The 15,062-nt window shown below is 40.6% G+C and overlaps 1 protein-coding gene across 2 annotated transcripts; it reads left to right on the forward strand.

Moving 5' to 3' along the window:
* Positions 1–581: 581 nt before the first annotated feature.
* Positions 582–10,295, forward strand: ube2z (ubiquitin-conjugating enzyme E2Z). 2 transcript variants are annotated; one of them, XM_055035727.1, is made up of 7 exons: positions 582–1,444; positions 2,673–2,745; positions 3,403–3,590; positions 4,168–4,279; positions 5,745–5,857; positions 5,960–6,050; positions 8,377–10,295. In XM_055035727.1, exons 1-7 carry the CDS (start codon positions 987–989, stop codon positions 8,557–8,559), a joined length of 1,218 nt encoding a protein of 405 aa, XP_054891702.1. In that variant the 5' UTR covers positions 582–986; the 3' UTR covers positions 8,560–10,295. The 2 variants fall into 2 exon arrangements, with proteins under 2 accessions (XP_054891702.1, XP_054891703.1); XM_055035728.1 differs by having other exon boundaries at positions 5,960–6,036; positions 8,377–8,506.
* Positions 10,296–15,062: the final 4,767 nt, after the last annotated feature.

Genomic DNA, 15,062 nt, shown 5'->3' on the forward strand with positions numbered 1-15,062 from the left:
TAATTAATATCTGGAGTCTGGGCCACCGACTGTTAACCGATTAAAAATAGATTTTGCCAATAGGGCGCATAATGGAAGTTAACCACTTTTTTATTTTTGGGGGGGAAATTTGTTTATATTATTATCAACAAAGTATATATAGTTATCCCTGAAGGACTCACTAATATTAAAAATTTGTGAGTCATGTGTCGTTCCCCCGTGTCGTTCCTCGAACCACTGCCGCACACTCTCACACTCCGGAAATGCCTTAACGCGATTCTGGCGTGAACCATTGCCGCCACCTGCTGGATCAGTCTCGTCCATTTCAGAATAATGCACCTGTGCAAATTAATGTTTTTAGCAAAGTCTTAAAAGTAGACACAGCATGTGAAACCTGATACAACTATTTGTTTTAAATTCTTACTGGATTTAACCGCAGAAATTATGCTACTTATTAAACCATTGCAGTTCCGGCTTTATAATAAGAAATTACTGACATGGTTTTTAAGTGGTCATTGAAAAAAAGATGCGCTAAACAGGAGTTTTACATTGAAAATCCTCACCGGATATTTCAAGTTTCCTCATTTCCGATAGAGCTGACGGTGAGATGTTCCTGAAGTTACGATATGCTTCCTTAGTGATAGTGATTTGGTCATTTTAAAGCATTTTTTTCTCAACACAAACATATATAATTACATCGATAACATCTAGCGGAAGAACAGACGTCATTGTGATCGCGAGAAGACAGTTTGAATTCAGATTAAAACGGAACAGTTTATTGAGGGTTGGTTAAAAACTATATATATATTTAAGCTAACGAGGGACAGCCACCATGTCGTCGGAAGAAATTCCTTGTTCGCTGGACTCGCCTCAAGCCGCCTTGTTCTGTGATTGAGTTGGTAAATAGAAAGATAACGAGAACTTCTTACCCAAGAGTCAATGAGGCTTACAAGTTTTAATACAAGTTAGTGCACACCAGATTTCTCTAGCTTGCTAGCTTGTAAGCTATGGCGGACAGCTTTGGAGAAGAGTACAGCGGCAGTTCCCATAACTTAGGCGTTCCCGGACAAGGAAGCGGTGCCTTCCCGCTGCCCACTTTAGCCAACTCTTTCCCGGGAGAACATCCTGCAGCGAGCATTGCGCACCCTAGCCCGAACTCGGCCTCTCCTTCTCCGACTACAGCGGCGCTGGGTGACCTGGCCACTGTAGTGTCCCCTATGTCCGCTGTTACCTCTTCTGCCACCGGGTTTGGGAACACATTTACCTCCGGCTCTTCGATACCTGTCGTGGCTGTGTCTCCGATCGTACACACGTCCTCATCCCTGCCCGGTGTCGGCCTGGGGGTGGCTGGGTTGGCAGGAGGGGGCCTCTTGTCCCAAATCCACGCCACTTCCTGGGACCCGACTCTTAGTGCAGACTGGGACAACGAGAAGGCATCGCAGCAATGCATATTGAGGATAAAAAGGTAAACAAAGAGAAATTGGAAATCGTATGGTTTACTGTAAACAGCTTTCTAAACACATTTCTAATAAATTGACATATTTTATTTTAATTTAATCTACCATTTCAACACTTTGCTTTAAAATTGAAAGCAGGGGAAAAGCAGCAGTGCTGTTCCAGCTTCAGCAGAGAGTGAAAGCAAAACCTAAGTTTTGCCCTCACCAAATGAAAAAAAATAAAACAAAGTAGGTTGAAAGGAAGAAATGAATTTTAGGCCATCTTACTGTGATTAATTACACCTTTTCTGTTCTGTATAAATTTATAAAATGTCTACTTGGAATTATTTCCTGATTGTGATATTTAACTGGATGTTCAAGATTTTATAACATGCATATTATGAGGAGGAGGAATGCCAGGGGACTACAATATACAATTTAATTTAATAGACACATTCATTTTGTATTAAATTTTTTAAATCTTTTTTTTTTTTTACTTTTTAGCCACCGCTATAGACATACAGAAAACCCAAACCGTTTTCAACGTGAGTGATCCATCCATTAAGTCCAGGAAAAACAGAATGAAGGAGTTGGGAAAGAAAAGATCAGACTTTTGTTTCAGGACTTGAAGATGTCTTTGTTCTTTTAAATATTTGCTAGAATCATGCACTATTAATAGCTTATAAAAATTTATTTTACAATGATGGATGTAGATATGTATAGCAATCCAATTTTTGTTTAACATCTATTCATATTTAAAATCCATGTGATGTTGTTTCTGATGCTCAGTATCAGGTGGGATTTCACTGTCTACTACACCTACCAGAGTGGAAGCCATTGAAGTTATCTGTGATATGTTTCCAATGAGAAGAATGGCTGTTGCAGTCAGACGACATGTTAATTTCTGATGAACCACATGGATTACAATAATCCAACCATGATGATACAAGGGCCTTGATCCCTCTCCAGATCACTGAGAAGAAGCTATTCTTTCATCTTGACTGTGAATTTGATAAGAAAACTTGCTAACTTATCAAATTTAAAATCTCTGTCAGACTTTTACACTGAAGTTCTTGACAGATGAGTGAAGAAAAGTGGAATAAACACCTGAGGGACCAGATAAATCCTAGATATGGTTATGCTGGAATCATAGCACACCATAAAACTTAAACAGTATTTGAAAGATCACTGATAGAACCGACAGTCTTCATTAGTTTGTATAAATGTATGTTAGTTTGTATATTCTTTTCATTGCAGGGATATTATGTCCATATACAAGGAACCCCCCCCTGGGATGTTTGTTGTTCCGGATCCTCAAGACATGACCAAGGTAATGAACAGACCAATCACCCCGAGGGAAATGTTCTCCTCTTTAACCTTCTTTTAGAGTTCTCTTCATGCTCCTGTTTTCATCCTGGGACATTTTAATAATGGCACTCTGTGGTTATTCCTGACCAGTCAGTCAGGAGGAGGGTCTTAGCCCTGTCAATCAACTGATGTATGTGCTGCTCAACGCCTAACCATTTCTCTTTGCTACTCTACCGCTAGTTTTCCCACAACAGTTTACCATGACAGGTCAGGCTAGTTAATACCATAGGAAGAACACAAAGGAGTTATTTTTTTATTAAAACTTTTGTAGAAAATAAACTGGGTTTACAAAAACCAGCTTACGAAAAACACTAAGTTACAAAAAATAGTTTTTGGAAGTAGTTTTTTCAACTGAATTAGGACTATTTTGGACAGCTGAATCCAAAAACGACTATCAGATCAAGTTTTTATTCTAATTTGATTTAGCGAAATCAGATCTTTTGAATAAATTTTTGTGACATTATCAGTTCATTTTCTTTTTTTGAGAAAGCTGTAACTACTACTACTTAGATAGTGCACGGACAAGTACATTTGACATTTGAGAAAAATGTGCATTTTTCTCACATTTTACCAGTCTTTAAATCTTTCCTGTGCTTCATAATTACCTTCCACATTTTAGATCCACGCTCTGATCACTGGTCCGTTTGACACTCCATATGAGGGCGGCTTCTTCCTTTTCTTGTTCCGCTGTCCCCCTGACTATCCCATCCATCCACCCCGGGTGAAGCTCATCACAACCGGACAAAACACAGTGCGTTTTAACCCCAACTTCTACCGCAATGGCAAGGTGTGCCTCAGCATCCTGGGGTGAGTCTGCCTCTCTTGCTTTGTTTTTTCATTGTCTTAAAATCCTGAAATTTAAACCTATTTGTTGTGTTGCTCTATGCACCTGTGATAAGTTGGAAAAATTCTGGTATGATACACATTTTCTCCTTAACCTTTTAGTCTCTGATCAGATTAGATTATTAAAAGCATGGAGTCATGTTTTTAAGTAATCTAAAATATTTACACAGGGAGAAAAACAAACAGATTTTGCCTGGGTACCATGAACTACCTTTAAAAAGTTATGTTAAGGACAAACCTTAAAACAATCGATATGATAAAGATTAAGATTTCAGTGATCTAAATATTTATGTGTTCGGGGAGTTTTTATTTGTTTAGTAAATATTGATATAATTGGAGGTTATTGTTTTTTTGGAAGTCTTAAAATGAAATAATAATAATAAAAAATCTGGTAATTACCAGAACAGTGGATATGTCATGTTTATTTTTTGGTTATAAATAGAAAGTACTCCAGTAATTACTGTATTTAAATTAGCTGTCCTGTTGTGTGTGGGGGTGTGTGCGTATGTGCATGCATGCGTGCGTGCGTGCGTGTGCGTAGGACGTGGACTGGCCCAGCATGGAGTCCAGCACAAAGCATATCATCTGTCCTTATCTCCATCCAGTCCCTGATGACGGAGAACCCCTACCACAATGAGCCCGGCTTCGAGCAGGTAGCACCTCCTAGCAGGGCTGCTAATGCCATGCAGCTGCGACATTAGCAGCAACCCAAAGCTGAACATTTACATTAACTCTTTGCAACTCTTTGTCTATAGTCTGCTAATGTTGAAAAAACACAATTTCACAGTTGCGGTGTTTCCATTAAATAAGAAATTAAAGTAAAATCACACGAGTAAGTTTGTTCTTACATTAGCTTGTTCACGTCATTAAATATCCTGGCAGCAATTGATTTAAACAGTTCAGGGTTTCCCCTAAGAAAACTTGCTAAGCCCAGAGGTCGAGGCACTCATTCAGTCCACCGCGTTTTTGTATTAAAAGATGTTAAGTTTACAGGAAATGTTAAAATTTTACTGGGTAATTATATTACTGGAAGACATTATTCACAATACTTAAACATACAACTATAGTCTTAAAAACAAACAAAAAAAATACTGCTATAAATTTACATTTTTACACATCTTAAATCCCAAACAGGTATCAATCAGTGGCTCTCAAAATATAATACTGATAACAGAATGAACTAATTACCTCATGAAGGCCCCATGAATGCTACCATTTTAACCTAGACCACAGATATAGAAATTTAACATTTGTATATTCAGAATGACAATACTATAAATTAGATTTAGTGGTTCCAGTAGAGACAACTTAAAATATTAAACAATTTTAACATTTAAAATTAAGAGTTTCAGGAGCTAATAAGTTTACTTTTTAAAAGTCCAAATAACAATCTCCATAGTTATATTGTTACCATTGCTACAATCTGATGCTGTGGGTTTAATCTTTGTGTTTGAGCAAACATATATTGGTGAATATTCTATATTCACCAATATATAATATACTGGTGGAAATTCTCTGATTTTCTCTAATTGTAAATCCGATTAATTTTCATTGCTCTCTGATTGATTTTAAGGTTGGCTAATTAAACTAGAGCCCCTTTCTCAGATCCAATTAAATCTATGTTGGAACACTTTTAGTGGTGCTTGTGTTCGTAGCAGCAAAAGGGGCTCCTTGATCAAATTCTGCTCAGGGCCCCGTGCAACATTGAACAGGCCCTGCATGAGCAGCTGAATTTGCTGCACTACACATCTTTTTGATGGGTACAGAGGAACAAACTAGGAGATTTAATTTATGTGAGAGTATAGACCAAGCCTTTCAGTTTCCAGCCTGTTGGGTTTTTAATAAATGCCACAGTGAATATTTGTTTTGGTTGGCCAGGATTTAAGGAGAAAGTTTTTCTGATCTCATTGACTGTGAGTAGAAAAGGGATTTGCTTTCTGCTTGATGCCTCTACTATGCATTTTCTGCAAGCAATACTGCCAAAATGTGAAAAGCAGGTTGTCATGGTGAAGTAAGTGTTTGCTTTAACCATATTTGCTAATAAGCAAAGATCTCAGGACTGCATCATGTCAGTAAACAGAGGCTCCACAGAAAGCTTTTGAACTGTGTGTCCTACAGGAGCGCCACCCAGGGGACAGTAAGAATTACAATGAGTGTATCCGCCATGAGACAATGAGGGTGGCTGTATGTGACATGCTGGAAGGCAAAGTTCCCTGTCCTGACGCTCTGAGGTGAGAAAACACACACTCTCACTAGGACCATATGAGCCACATTTTCTGTCCTCTTTGCTCTCTGTCTGGCGTAATGTGAAATGTTTTGCATGTGAGTTTTAGCAGCGTGATGGAGAAGTCCTTCCTAGAATACTACGACTTCTATGAGGGAGTCTGCAAAGAGCGACTGCATCTGCAAGGTCAGAACATGCAGGTAAATCTGTTTTATTTTGAACTATTTTTAAAATCTTTAGCTTGATTATCACCTCAAGGTCACAGGTCCAGTCTATGATTGGTTACACAATTCCTTCCTTTGACATTTCCATTTACAAAAAAAGTAAAAAAAAAGCAGATCTAGAACACAAAGCAGGAACACAAGACCACCACTCTGAAAAGACATTAGTTTTTGTACATAACCATAAGGAGATTCAGGAAGGAGCCAGCGAATGGTGACAGTTTATTTATTTATTTATTTATTTATTTGATACAAATATTTTACATTGTCAGGTAGAATAAAGGTGGTGAATTTGAAAGGTATTCTTACTTTTTAAATATTTTCAATATGTTTGTGTATTTCTATATAATAATCTCTTATTACAGCCCACAATATGCCAGTGGTTGGGTTCTGTGTTTCCACATTGCCTCCAGCACTTAGGCTCTCCCCAGAACAAGGAGTTTTCAGTTTCAGTGTTATAAAAACTCTTAAGCAAGCATTTCCAGTTAAACTTTATCTATGAATATGAGTTTGTTCATTTCTACACTGTCATACAATAACTGCGTTTCTCTTTTGTGATTTTCATTTTATTTTCCTTTTCCCATTTTGAATGTTAATAAACTTGGAATAAGCTTCTTTACATCATAAGTCCATCATAGCTGTGACATAATACACTTTTTGGATTTTGCCTGATATATCATTAATATTTCATTAATCACTAGTTCCTGCTCCTTGTGTCTCATAACTTTCCGATTGAGATATTGATGTACCTACAGATATCTACAGAAATCCTATTTCTAGAAGTTACAACTTGTTGTAAGTGTTGGAACATTTTTTTATTGGACCTTTACCCATTATTGAGAAATGCATTGTTATACTTTTAAATGACCAGTTAGGGAATCTTGTGTTTGTTTGATTGGGTTAAAATCAGGCTCATAGACACACCATCTGATAATTCTCAGGTCATCGTGTAGTTTATGTTCTTATTTAACTTTTATTCATGGACTTTCAGTTTTGAATTGAATCTGTTCTAAATCTTTATTCCTCCTGCAGAGGAGGATTCTGTATAAGAGTTAATTCAATGTCTTTTCATCAAACGTAGTTATAGTTTTTATTACATCGGTTTATCAGATGTTTTATTTGTGCATAGGAGTAGTTATTTAGATGTGAACAAGTATGTTCACTTCCTCTCATTCTTTTGAGAGTTGTAGTGTTTTAGATCTAATTCTCAGTTTTTTCATAGTCATATCAATCTGGAGAGCATTTTATCTGTCTATAAATTGCTTTTTTGTAATTTCTGCCAGTAGGGTTTCGAACAAGAGGATAAATATTGGTAATAGGTTCATTTTCACAGATTTAATGTTAGGTTAAGCTCATGAAGAGGGTGACAAGAGCTCAACCCATCGTTGTATATCCAATCTAATTTAAGTCAGGAGATCCTCATGATTACACTTAGCTATAGTGTAGTCTTTGGGCATTAGCACACCAAGGTATTTCAATACGATCTGGTCCCATTTAGGTTTTAGTTCAGCACACAAAAACTTTGAGGTTCATAATCAAATGTTAATGTCTGCTTTTTATTCACCTTCAATTTATGTCCTGTATTTACACCAAAGTTTCTCAAACTCAGAAATAAGTAGGCAGTGATGTGTTCGGCTCACTTGTGTATAGCAGCACATCATCTGCATTTAGCGCCATCTTGTGTACATCACCTGAATTGTTTATATTTTCATGCCGTCAGTTTGACTTATTAGTTGGCACTAAGAGGTTCCACTGTATGCATAACTGTGAATTGGAGAATAATCCACTTTCCCTGCGGATAGTGGAAAGTATACACTGGACTTGGGGTAACTATTGTTAACTTCAAACATGCAGGTCTTAACAGTCAAACCTTGTTAGGTTTGACTTTTTTCCTCAGCCAGTCCTCTTTTGCTGCCAGTCCTGCAAAAGAGGTCTGGCTGATGTTTTTCACCTTTGCTGAGGAAGATAAGATCAGTGGATAAGATCAGCTTCACATTTATTATCGGTCAATCACCGATCTCCAAAAGTGAAGGAAATCGATGCTGATATATCAGCTGGTTAATGAATCAGTGTACCTCTAGTTCAGGCACCTCAGTCTGAACTTCTTGTGTTAAAGAAGTCTGAACTTCTTGTGTTAAGTATTTAACACAAGAAGATACAAATATCAAACATGAAACACAAATAGATGCAACTTTTTTCTGGTGATTTGTTGGGTATGGCTTGGGTTTTCTTCCCTGTTTAACTAAATATTCCTGTTGAGACATATCACAGATGAACTTAATGTGACGATGTGACTTTTCCCCAGGACCCGTTTGGTGAGAAGCGTGGCTGTTTCGATTACCACAGCCTGCTTGCTCGCCTCGGCGCCACTCACAGACGAATACGGGAAAAAAGCCTGGCAGACGATAGCCAGAACGACAACAACTCGGACTCAGACACCAGTTCTTCTGAAACGGACCTGGACAGCCAGGGCAGCTCCCAGCCCTGAGTTTACGGCTGGTTTTGAACTGATCAGAACCTTAGTTCTTGTTTTGCCTCTTTTTCTTTTTAACTTGTTGATTTGTGTGGAGGAACATGACATATTATGATGGGATATCACTGTCTGTGGCTTCACAAGCCAAGATGAATCCAGGGCTTCTAGCTAAATGATTCTGTCACTGTGTCCTGAGGGAACGGTTCCATGGTCCTGTTGTTCTCCCACTGCTTCATGCAGGCTTAATGGGCACTGGTCTTACCAGGTTTGTTTGTTCAACCTTTGCAATTAATCGGTTAACCTTACTTTGTTTTACTTGGATAAAGAAAAAAACAATAAAAACAGTAAAACCAAACTTCAAATTATTTCTCCAATCAAGAAGAGTGTCATGGTGATTAGAAAGTCGCTTGAATAAGTTGAAGCAGAAGTCAGGCACTCTTTCGTGGGAGCTTTGGTTTGGTTTGTTTTTTGTGAAGAAAGATCTTGTTAACAGAGGAATCCAGAGAGTAACCCTATTGGCTAATTAAGTGATGTGCCTTGTCTCCTCTTGGTGAATCAAAGTCAGCCTGGACAACAAGGTTGCAGAAAAACATCTGTATTTGTTCCAACAAGTGTTCTAGTGTATTATAAAAATGTTTAGATCCCTTTAAGATTTTTGGGATTCACTTGTCAATAAATCAGAAATTTACTATCAGATATATAATGAAACTATTTGAATCTTAATTTGACTTGTTTTCTATCAAATACTTTTGGTATGACTTTTTTCCTCAGTGCTGTCCAAAAACAACTGGTGAGTACAGTGCAAAATTGGTTGTTGTCTATTCTTTGTTTGTTTTGCTACTGACACAAAACCAACAGATCAGTTGTTCAGCAACATCCATCAATGTAAAGACAAGAAGATCCAAAATTGAAAAGGACCACCCTAAGTAATACTTCAGTTCTGTTTACAGCAGTGTAACACAATAATAGTGATTTTCATTTAATCTCTTTAACATTCTTAAAAGTGTCAAATCAATAATTAAAAAGATAAATCCTCACCAATGATGGTTGTTATTTAAAAATAAAAACAGGATTTACATTTCAGTATAATCGTGTATGTCTGTCTGCTCTCAGTGGATATTTGCTGAAAAAGCACCGTCATTGTTGGGCTGAAAGGAAAGATGTTCACTGCAAAATCTTTAGCCAATAAAACAATTGTTCTAATCCCAAAAGTCAAGAGGACCATTGTGTGTTTTTGTTCTCAGGATTCTTTTTCTGACTTGGAAAAGAAACAAAAGAAAATATTTCAAAATAATTTTGGCCCAGCCTTTTATTCATACTGTGTTATACTATTATATTAATTACTCTGGATGTAATTTACATGCAGCACTAGATTTCTGGTCTTTCCTGTGTTTTAAAAAAAGCAATGTTTTTAATACATAAACAGGTTTTACAATATTATGCCAAAACTTTGTTTTGTTTCAATTTTTGGCCATAAAGCACCCTTCATGTTGGATGCCGGAAACTAATAAATTGTATTTCTCACCTGGGTTTAACCCGTCCAGGCTCGCAGTCTGCAGGTGCAAATAGGCTACCAGAGTTGTGAAGTAAACTAAAACTGGTGGGATTCTTCCTTTTTCTCCCCTCTTTGTAAGAGGGCTGCTGGATATTAAAAGCCATGTACTAAAGGTTTCTTCACTTCCCTGGACTAGCTTGGGGAGTCATTGCTCGTTTTCTTTGCTTGATTCATTAATAAAATAATAATGAAAATGCTTTTTGACTGGTTCTTGATTGACTCAGTGTTTCACCTTAGATAAGATTTATCTCCTAAACAATTTGGTGTCAGAGGTGATGGGGAGAGTTTTTTTTTCTAACTGAGAAGAGATTCCTGATCAGAATGACTAATTTGTTTTCAGGTCCTCAGACTCCGAGACTCTGCACGGTCACTAACCCTCTGTCCTTAAAGAAAGTCGTGTCTTTGTGCTCCGGTGAAACCTGTTTCAATTAAAACAAATATGAATCTATGCAATTTAAGGAAAAAATTGGTTTCTTGTGTCGGCGTTGGGGAGATTAACAACTCCGCGTTGTCGGAAAAAATGCGACAATCGCAGGTTTTTGGAGATTTGAAATCTCAAGAGAAACCTTTAGGGTTTCAATGTGCTGATTCAGCATTTTCCAGGCACAAAAATAGGCGGAAAAGCCAGACGAAAGACGTGTCGGTTGTAAAACGGGGATCCGGATCCTAAAGGAGTTCTTGTTTCTTCCTGACTCAAAGTAGGCAGTCAAATAAAATAGGGGCCAGATTGTGCGCACAAATGAACGGTCCAGGGTGACGGATGTCGTTCGTACGGAGCCTTCAGGGAACACGTTCCGTCGCAATACTTTGGCGTGAAAAAAAACTTAGGCTAGCCTACATAACCTTATATCAAAGCAGAAAGTACGTAATCTATGGCAAGCCGTTTAACATAAATTTGCCGCCCTTACATTCCTGATATCTCAAATTGTTTTATGACTAGACGATTTAGCAATTTAAGATATCTAATTATATTTTGACTAGACAAAATACCCATTTGAGATATCTCTAATTACATCCTGACTAGTCAAAATGACGTCAGATTTACCATTGTTTTGTATTCAAGATATCTACAATGAATTACTATCTGAAATACACATTTCAGATATCTACAATTTAATTATGACTAGTTAAAAAATAAATTCAAGATATCTCGATTGTAGTTTTGACTAGTCATAATTCTAATTAAAGATATCTCTTAGTCCATAATTCACAATATCTGAAATGTATTTTTGGATAGGAGAAATGTAGTTTTGACGAGTGGAAATTAAATTTTAGATATCTTAAAAGCAAATAATTACTAGACAAAACTAAATTAGAGATATCTTTAATTATAAGGTGGCAGCCTCTCCTCGGGCTGCCACCTTATCATGGTGGAGGGGTTTGAGTGCCCCAATGATCCTAAAAGCTATGCTGTCTAGGGCTTCATGCCCCTGGTAGGGTCACGCAAGGCAGGCAGGTCTTAGGGGAGGGACCAGACAAAGTGCAGCCCGAAGACCCTTATGATGAATACAAACTTTGGCTCTCGTGTTCCCTCGCCCGGACGCAGGACACCGGGGCCCCACTCTGGAGCCAGGCCTGGAGGTGGGGCACGTTGGCGAGCGCCTGGTGGCCGGGCTTTTACCTATGGAGCCTGGCCGGGCTCAGCCCGAAGAAGAAACATGGGTCCCTCTTCCAGTGGACTCACCACCTATGGGAAGGGCCACAGGGGTCGGGTGCAGTGTGTGATGTTGGTGGCCAAGGGAGGGGGTCCTGGCAGTCCGATCCTCGGTTACAGAAACTGGCTCTTGGGACGTGGAATGTCACCTCTCTGGTGGGGAAGGAGCCGGAGTTGGTGTGTGAGGCTGAGAGATTCCGGCTAGAAATAGTCGGTCTCACCTCGACGCATGGCTTTGGTTCTGGAACCAGTCTCCTTGAGAGGGGCTGGATGTACTTCCACTCTGGAGTTGCCCACGGTGAGAGGCATCGAGCAGGGGTGGGCATACTTGTTGCTCCCCATCTCGGCGCCTGTACGTTGGGGTTTACCCCGGTGAACGAGAGAGTAACCTCCCTTCGCCTACGGGTGGGGGACGGGTTCTGACTGTTGTTTGTGCTTACGGGCCAAATGACAGTTCAGCTTACCCACCCTTTTTGGAGTCCTTAGAGGGGGTACTGGAGAGTGCCCCTACTGGGGACTCCCTCGTTCTGCTGGGGGACTTCAACGCTCACGTGGGCAATGACAGTGAGACCTGGAGGGGCGTGGTTGGGAGGAACGCTCCCTCCGATCTGAACTCGAGTGGTGTTCTGTTGCTGGAGTTCTGTGCTCGCCACGGATTGTCCACAGCGAACACCATGTTCAGGCATAAGGGTGTCCATATGTGCACTTGGCACCAGGACACCCTAAGCCACAGTTCGATGATCGATTTTGTCGTCGTTGGTGGACACATTCGGTGAGGGATGCTGTCAGGCTGAAGAAGGAGTCCTATCAGGCCTTTTTGGCCTCTGAGACTCCAAAAGCAGCTTATGGGTACCGGCGGGCGAAGCGGCTTGCGGCTCTGGTGGTTGCTGAGGCAAAAACTTGGGCGTGGGACGAGTTCGGAGAGACCATGGCTTCGAGGCGATTCTGGTCCACCATCCGGCGTCTCAGGAGGGGGAAGCAGTGTAGCACCAACACTGTTTACAGTGGGGGTGGTGTGCTGTTGACCTCAACTCGGGACGTTGTGGGTCGGTGGGCGGAGTACTTCGAAGACCTCCTCAATCCCACCAACATGCCTTCCATTGAGGAAGCTGAGCTTGGGGACTCTGGGTTGGGCTCTCCAATCTCTGGGGACGAGGTCGCCGAGGTAGTTAAAAAGCTCCTCCGTGGCAGGGCCCCGGGGGTGGATGAGATTCGCCCGGAGTATCTTGAGGCTCTGGATGTTGTAGGGTTGTGTTGATTAACGCGACTCTGCAATATCGCATGGACATCGGGGGCAGTTCCCCTGGATTGGCAGACTGGGGTGGTGGTCCCCCTGTTTAAAAAGGGGGATTGGAGGGTGTGCTCCAATTATAGAGGGATCACACTCTTAAGCCTCCCTGGCAAGGTCTATTAAGGGGGTACTGGAGAGGAGGGTCCGTCGGATAGTCAAACCTCGGATTTTGGAAGAGCAGTGTGGTTTTCGTCCTGGTCGTGGAACACTGGACCAACTCTACACCCTCAGCAGGGTCCTGGAGGGTGCATAGGAGTTCGCCAAACCAGTCTACATGTGCTTTGTGGACTTGGAGAAGGCATTCGACCGTGTCCCTCAGGGTGCCCTGTGGGGGGTTCTCCAGGAGTATGGGGTTCTGGGCCCTTTGATACGGGCTGTCAGGTCCCTGTATGACCGGTGTCAGAGTCTGGTCCGCATTGCCGGCAATAAGTTGGGCTTGTTCCCAGTGAGGGTTGGACTCTGCCAGGGCTGCCCTTTGTCACTTTGTTCATTACTTTTATGGACAGAATTTCTAGGCACAGCCAGGGTGTTGAGGGGATCCGTTTTGGTGGCCTTAGGATTGCATCTCTGCTTTTTGCGGATGATGTGGTCCTATTGGCTTCATCGAGACGTGATCTGCAGCTCTTGTTGGAGCGGTTCGCAGCCGAGTGTGAAGCGGCCGGGATGAGGATCAGTGCCTCCAAGTCCAAGACCATGGTCTTGAGTCGGAAAAGGGTAAAGTGCCTTCTCCGGGTCGAGGGAGATGTCCTGCCCCAAGTGGAGGAGTTCAAGTATCTCGGGATCTTGTTCACGAATGAGGGAAGAAGGGAGCGGGAGATCGACAGGCGGATTGGTTCGGCATCTGCCGTGAAGCGGGCGCTGTACCGGTCCGTCGTGGTGAAGAGAGACAAATATTTTCTTGCTTTCTGGCCCTAATATTGACATTCGTCCTTCTTCCTCGGATGTACAAAGACTGAAGAACCATGGATTAGGTGGGCATATTTTTTAAAAAAATACATTATTTGAGACACCCTTATAATGTGACAGAAGGAGGCACTTTTGCTTTTAACATCTCCATTTGGGTTTTAAGTTACCACTTTATCATAATTTTACCCTTTCACCAGAGTCACCCTACGGAGAAAACCCATTTCGGCCGCTTGTATTCGTGATCTCGTCCTTTCGGTCATTACCCAAAGCTCATGACCATAGATGAGGCTAGGAACGTAGATCGACCGGTAAATCGAGAGCCTCGCTTTTTGACTCAGCTCTCTCTTCACCACGACGGACTGGTACAGCGCCCGCTTCACGGCGGACGCTGCACCAATCCGCCTGTCGATCTCCCGCTGCCTTCTTCCCTCATTCGTGAATAAGATCCCGAGATACTTGAACTCCTCCTCTTGGGGCAGGACATCTCCCTCGACCCGGAGAAGGCACTCTACCCTTTTCCGACTCAAGAATGGTTTGGCTTCAAAATGTTAATTGATTCATATTTACTCACAAAAAATGCATTGTGATCAGCAATATAACAAGATTGAGGAGGAACAAGAACAGACATGCAACACATTTTCTTCCATGTCTTTAAGAGTACACACTCGATATCTTATAATAAAGGTAATAATTTTACACTGCTCATTTGGATTAAAAACAAAATCAAATTCTAAAGAAGCTCAGAGGGTCCAAAAGATGTGTTTGAAAAGGGGGTTGAATTCTACAAAGAACATTTTTAGAAGTAGAATTTTTATTGTTCTTTCCCTTTCCACAATGTACATTTGATTAGTCATGTCTTTAAACACCTTAACATTTTATAATTAAATTTGTAAGGTTACCTACTCATGTCAATTCTGAGTTTTATTTGTAGTAATTGTATCTTTAGAACAATGCATTTGATCAAATGTTCTTGATGTTTGTCACTCCTCAAACAGTGAAATTTACTTAAATCAATAAAGCAATTTCTGCACAACAGGCCTGGTATTTCTCCTTCAGATCAGAAATGTGATTGACTGCAAGATTAACTGATTGAAGTTGCTGCTGACTGAGCC

Source organism: Poeciliopsis prolifica, unplaced genomic scaffold, assembly GCF_027474105.1.
Source record: "Poeciliopsis prolifica strain line A6 unplaced genomic scaffold, Auburn_PproV2 SCAFFOLD010, whole genome shotgun sequence".
In the NCBI taxonomy this organism is placed as follows: domain Eukaryota; kingdom Metazoa; phylum Chordata; class Actinopteri; order Cyprinodontiformes; family Poeciliidae; genus Poeciliopsis; species Poeciliopsis prolifica.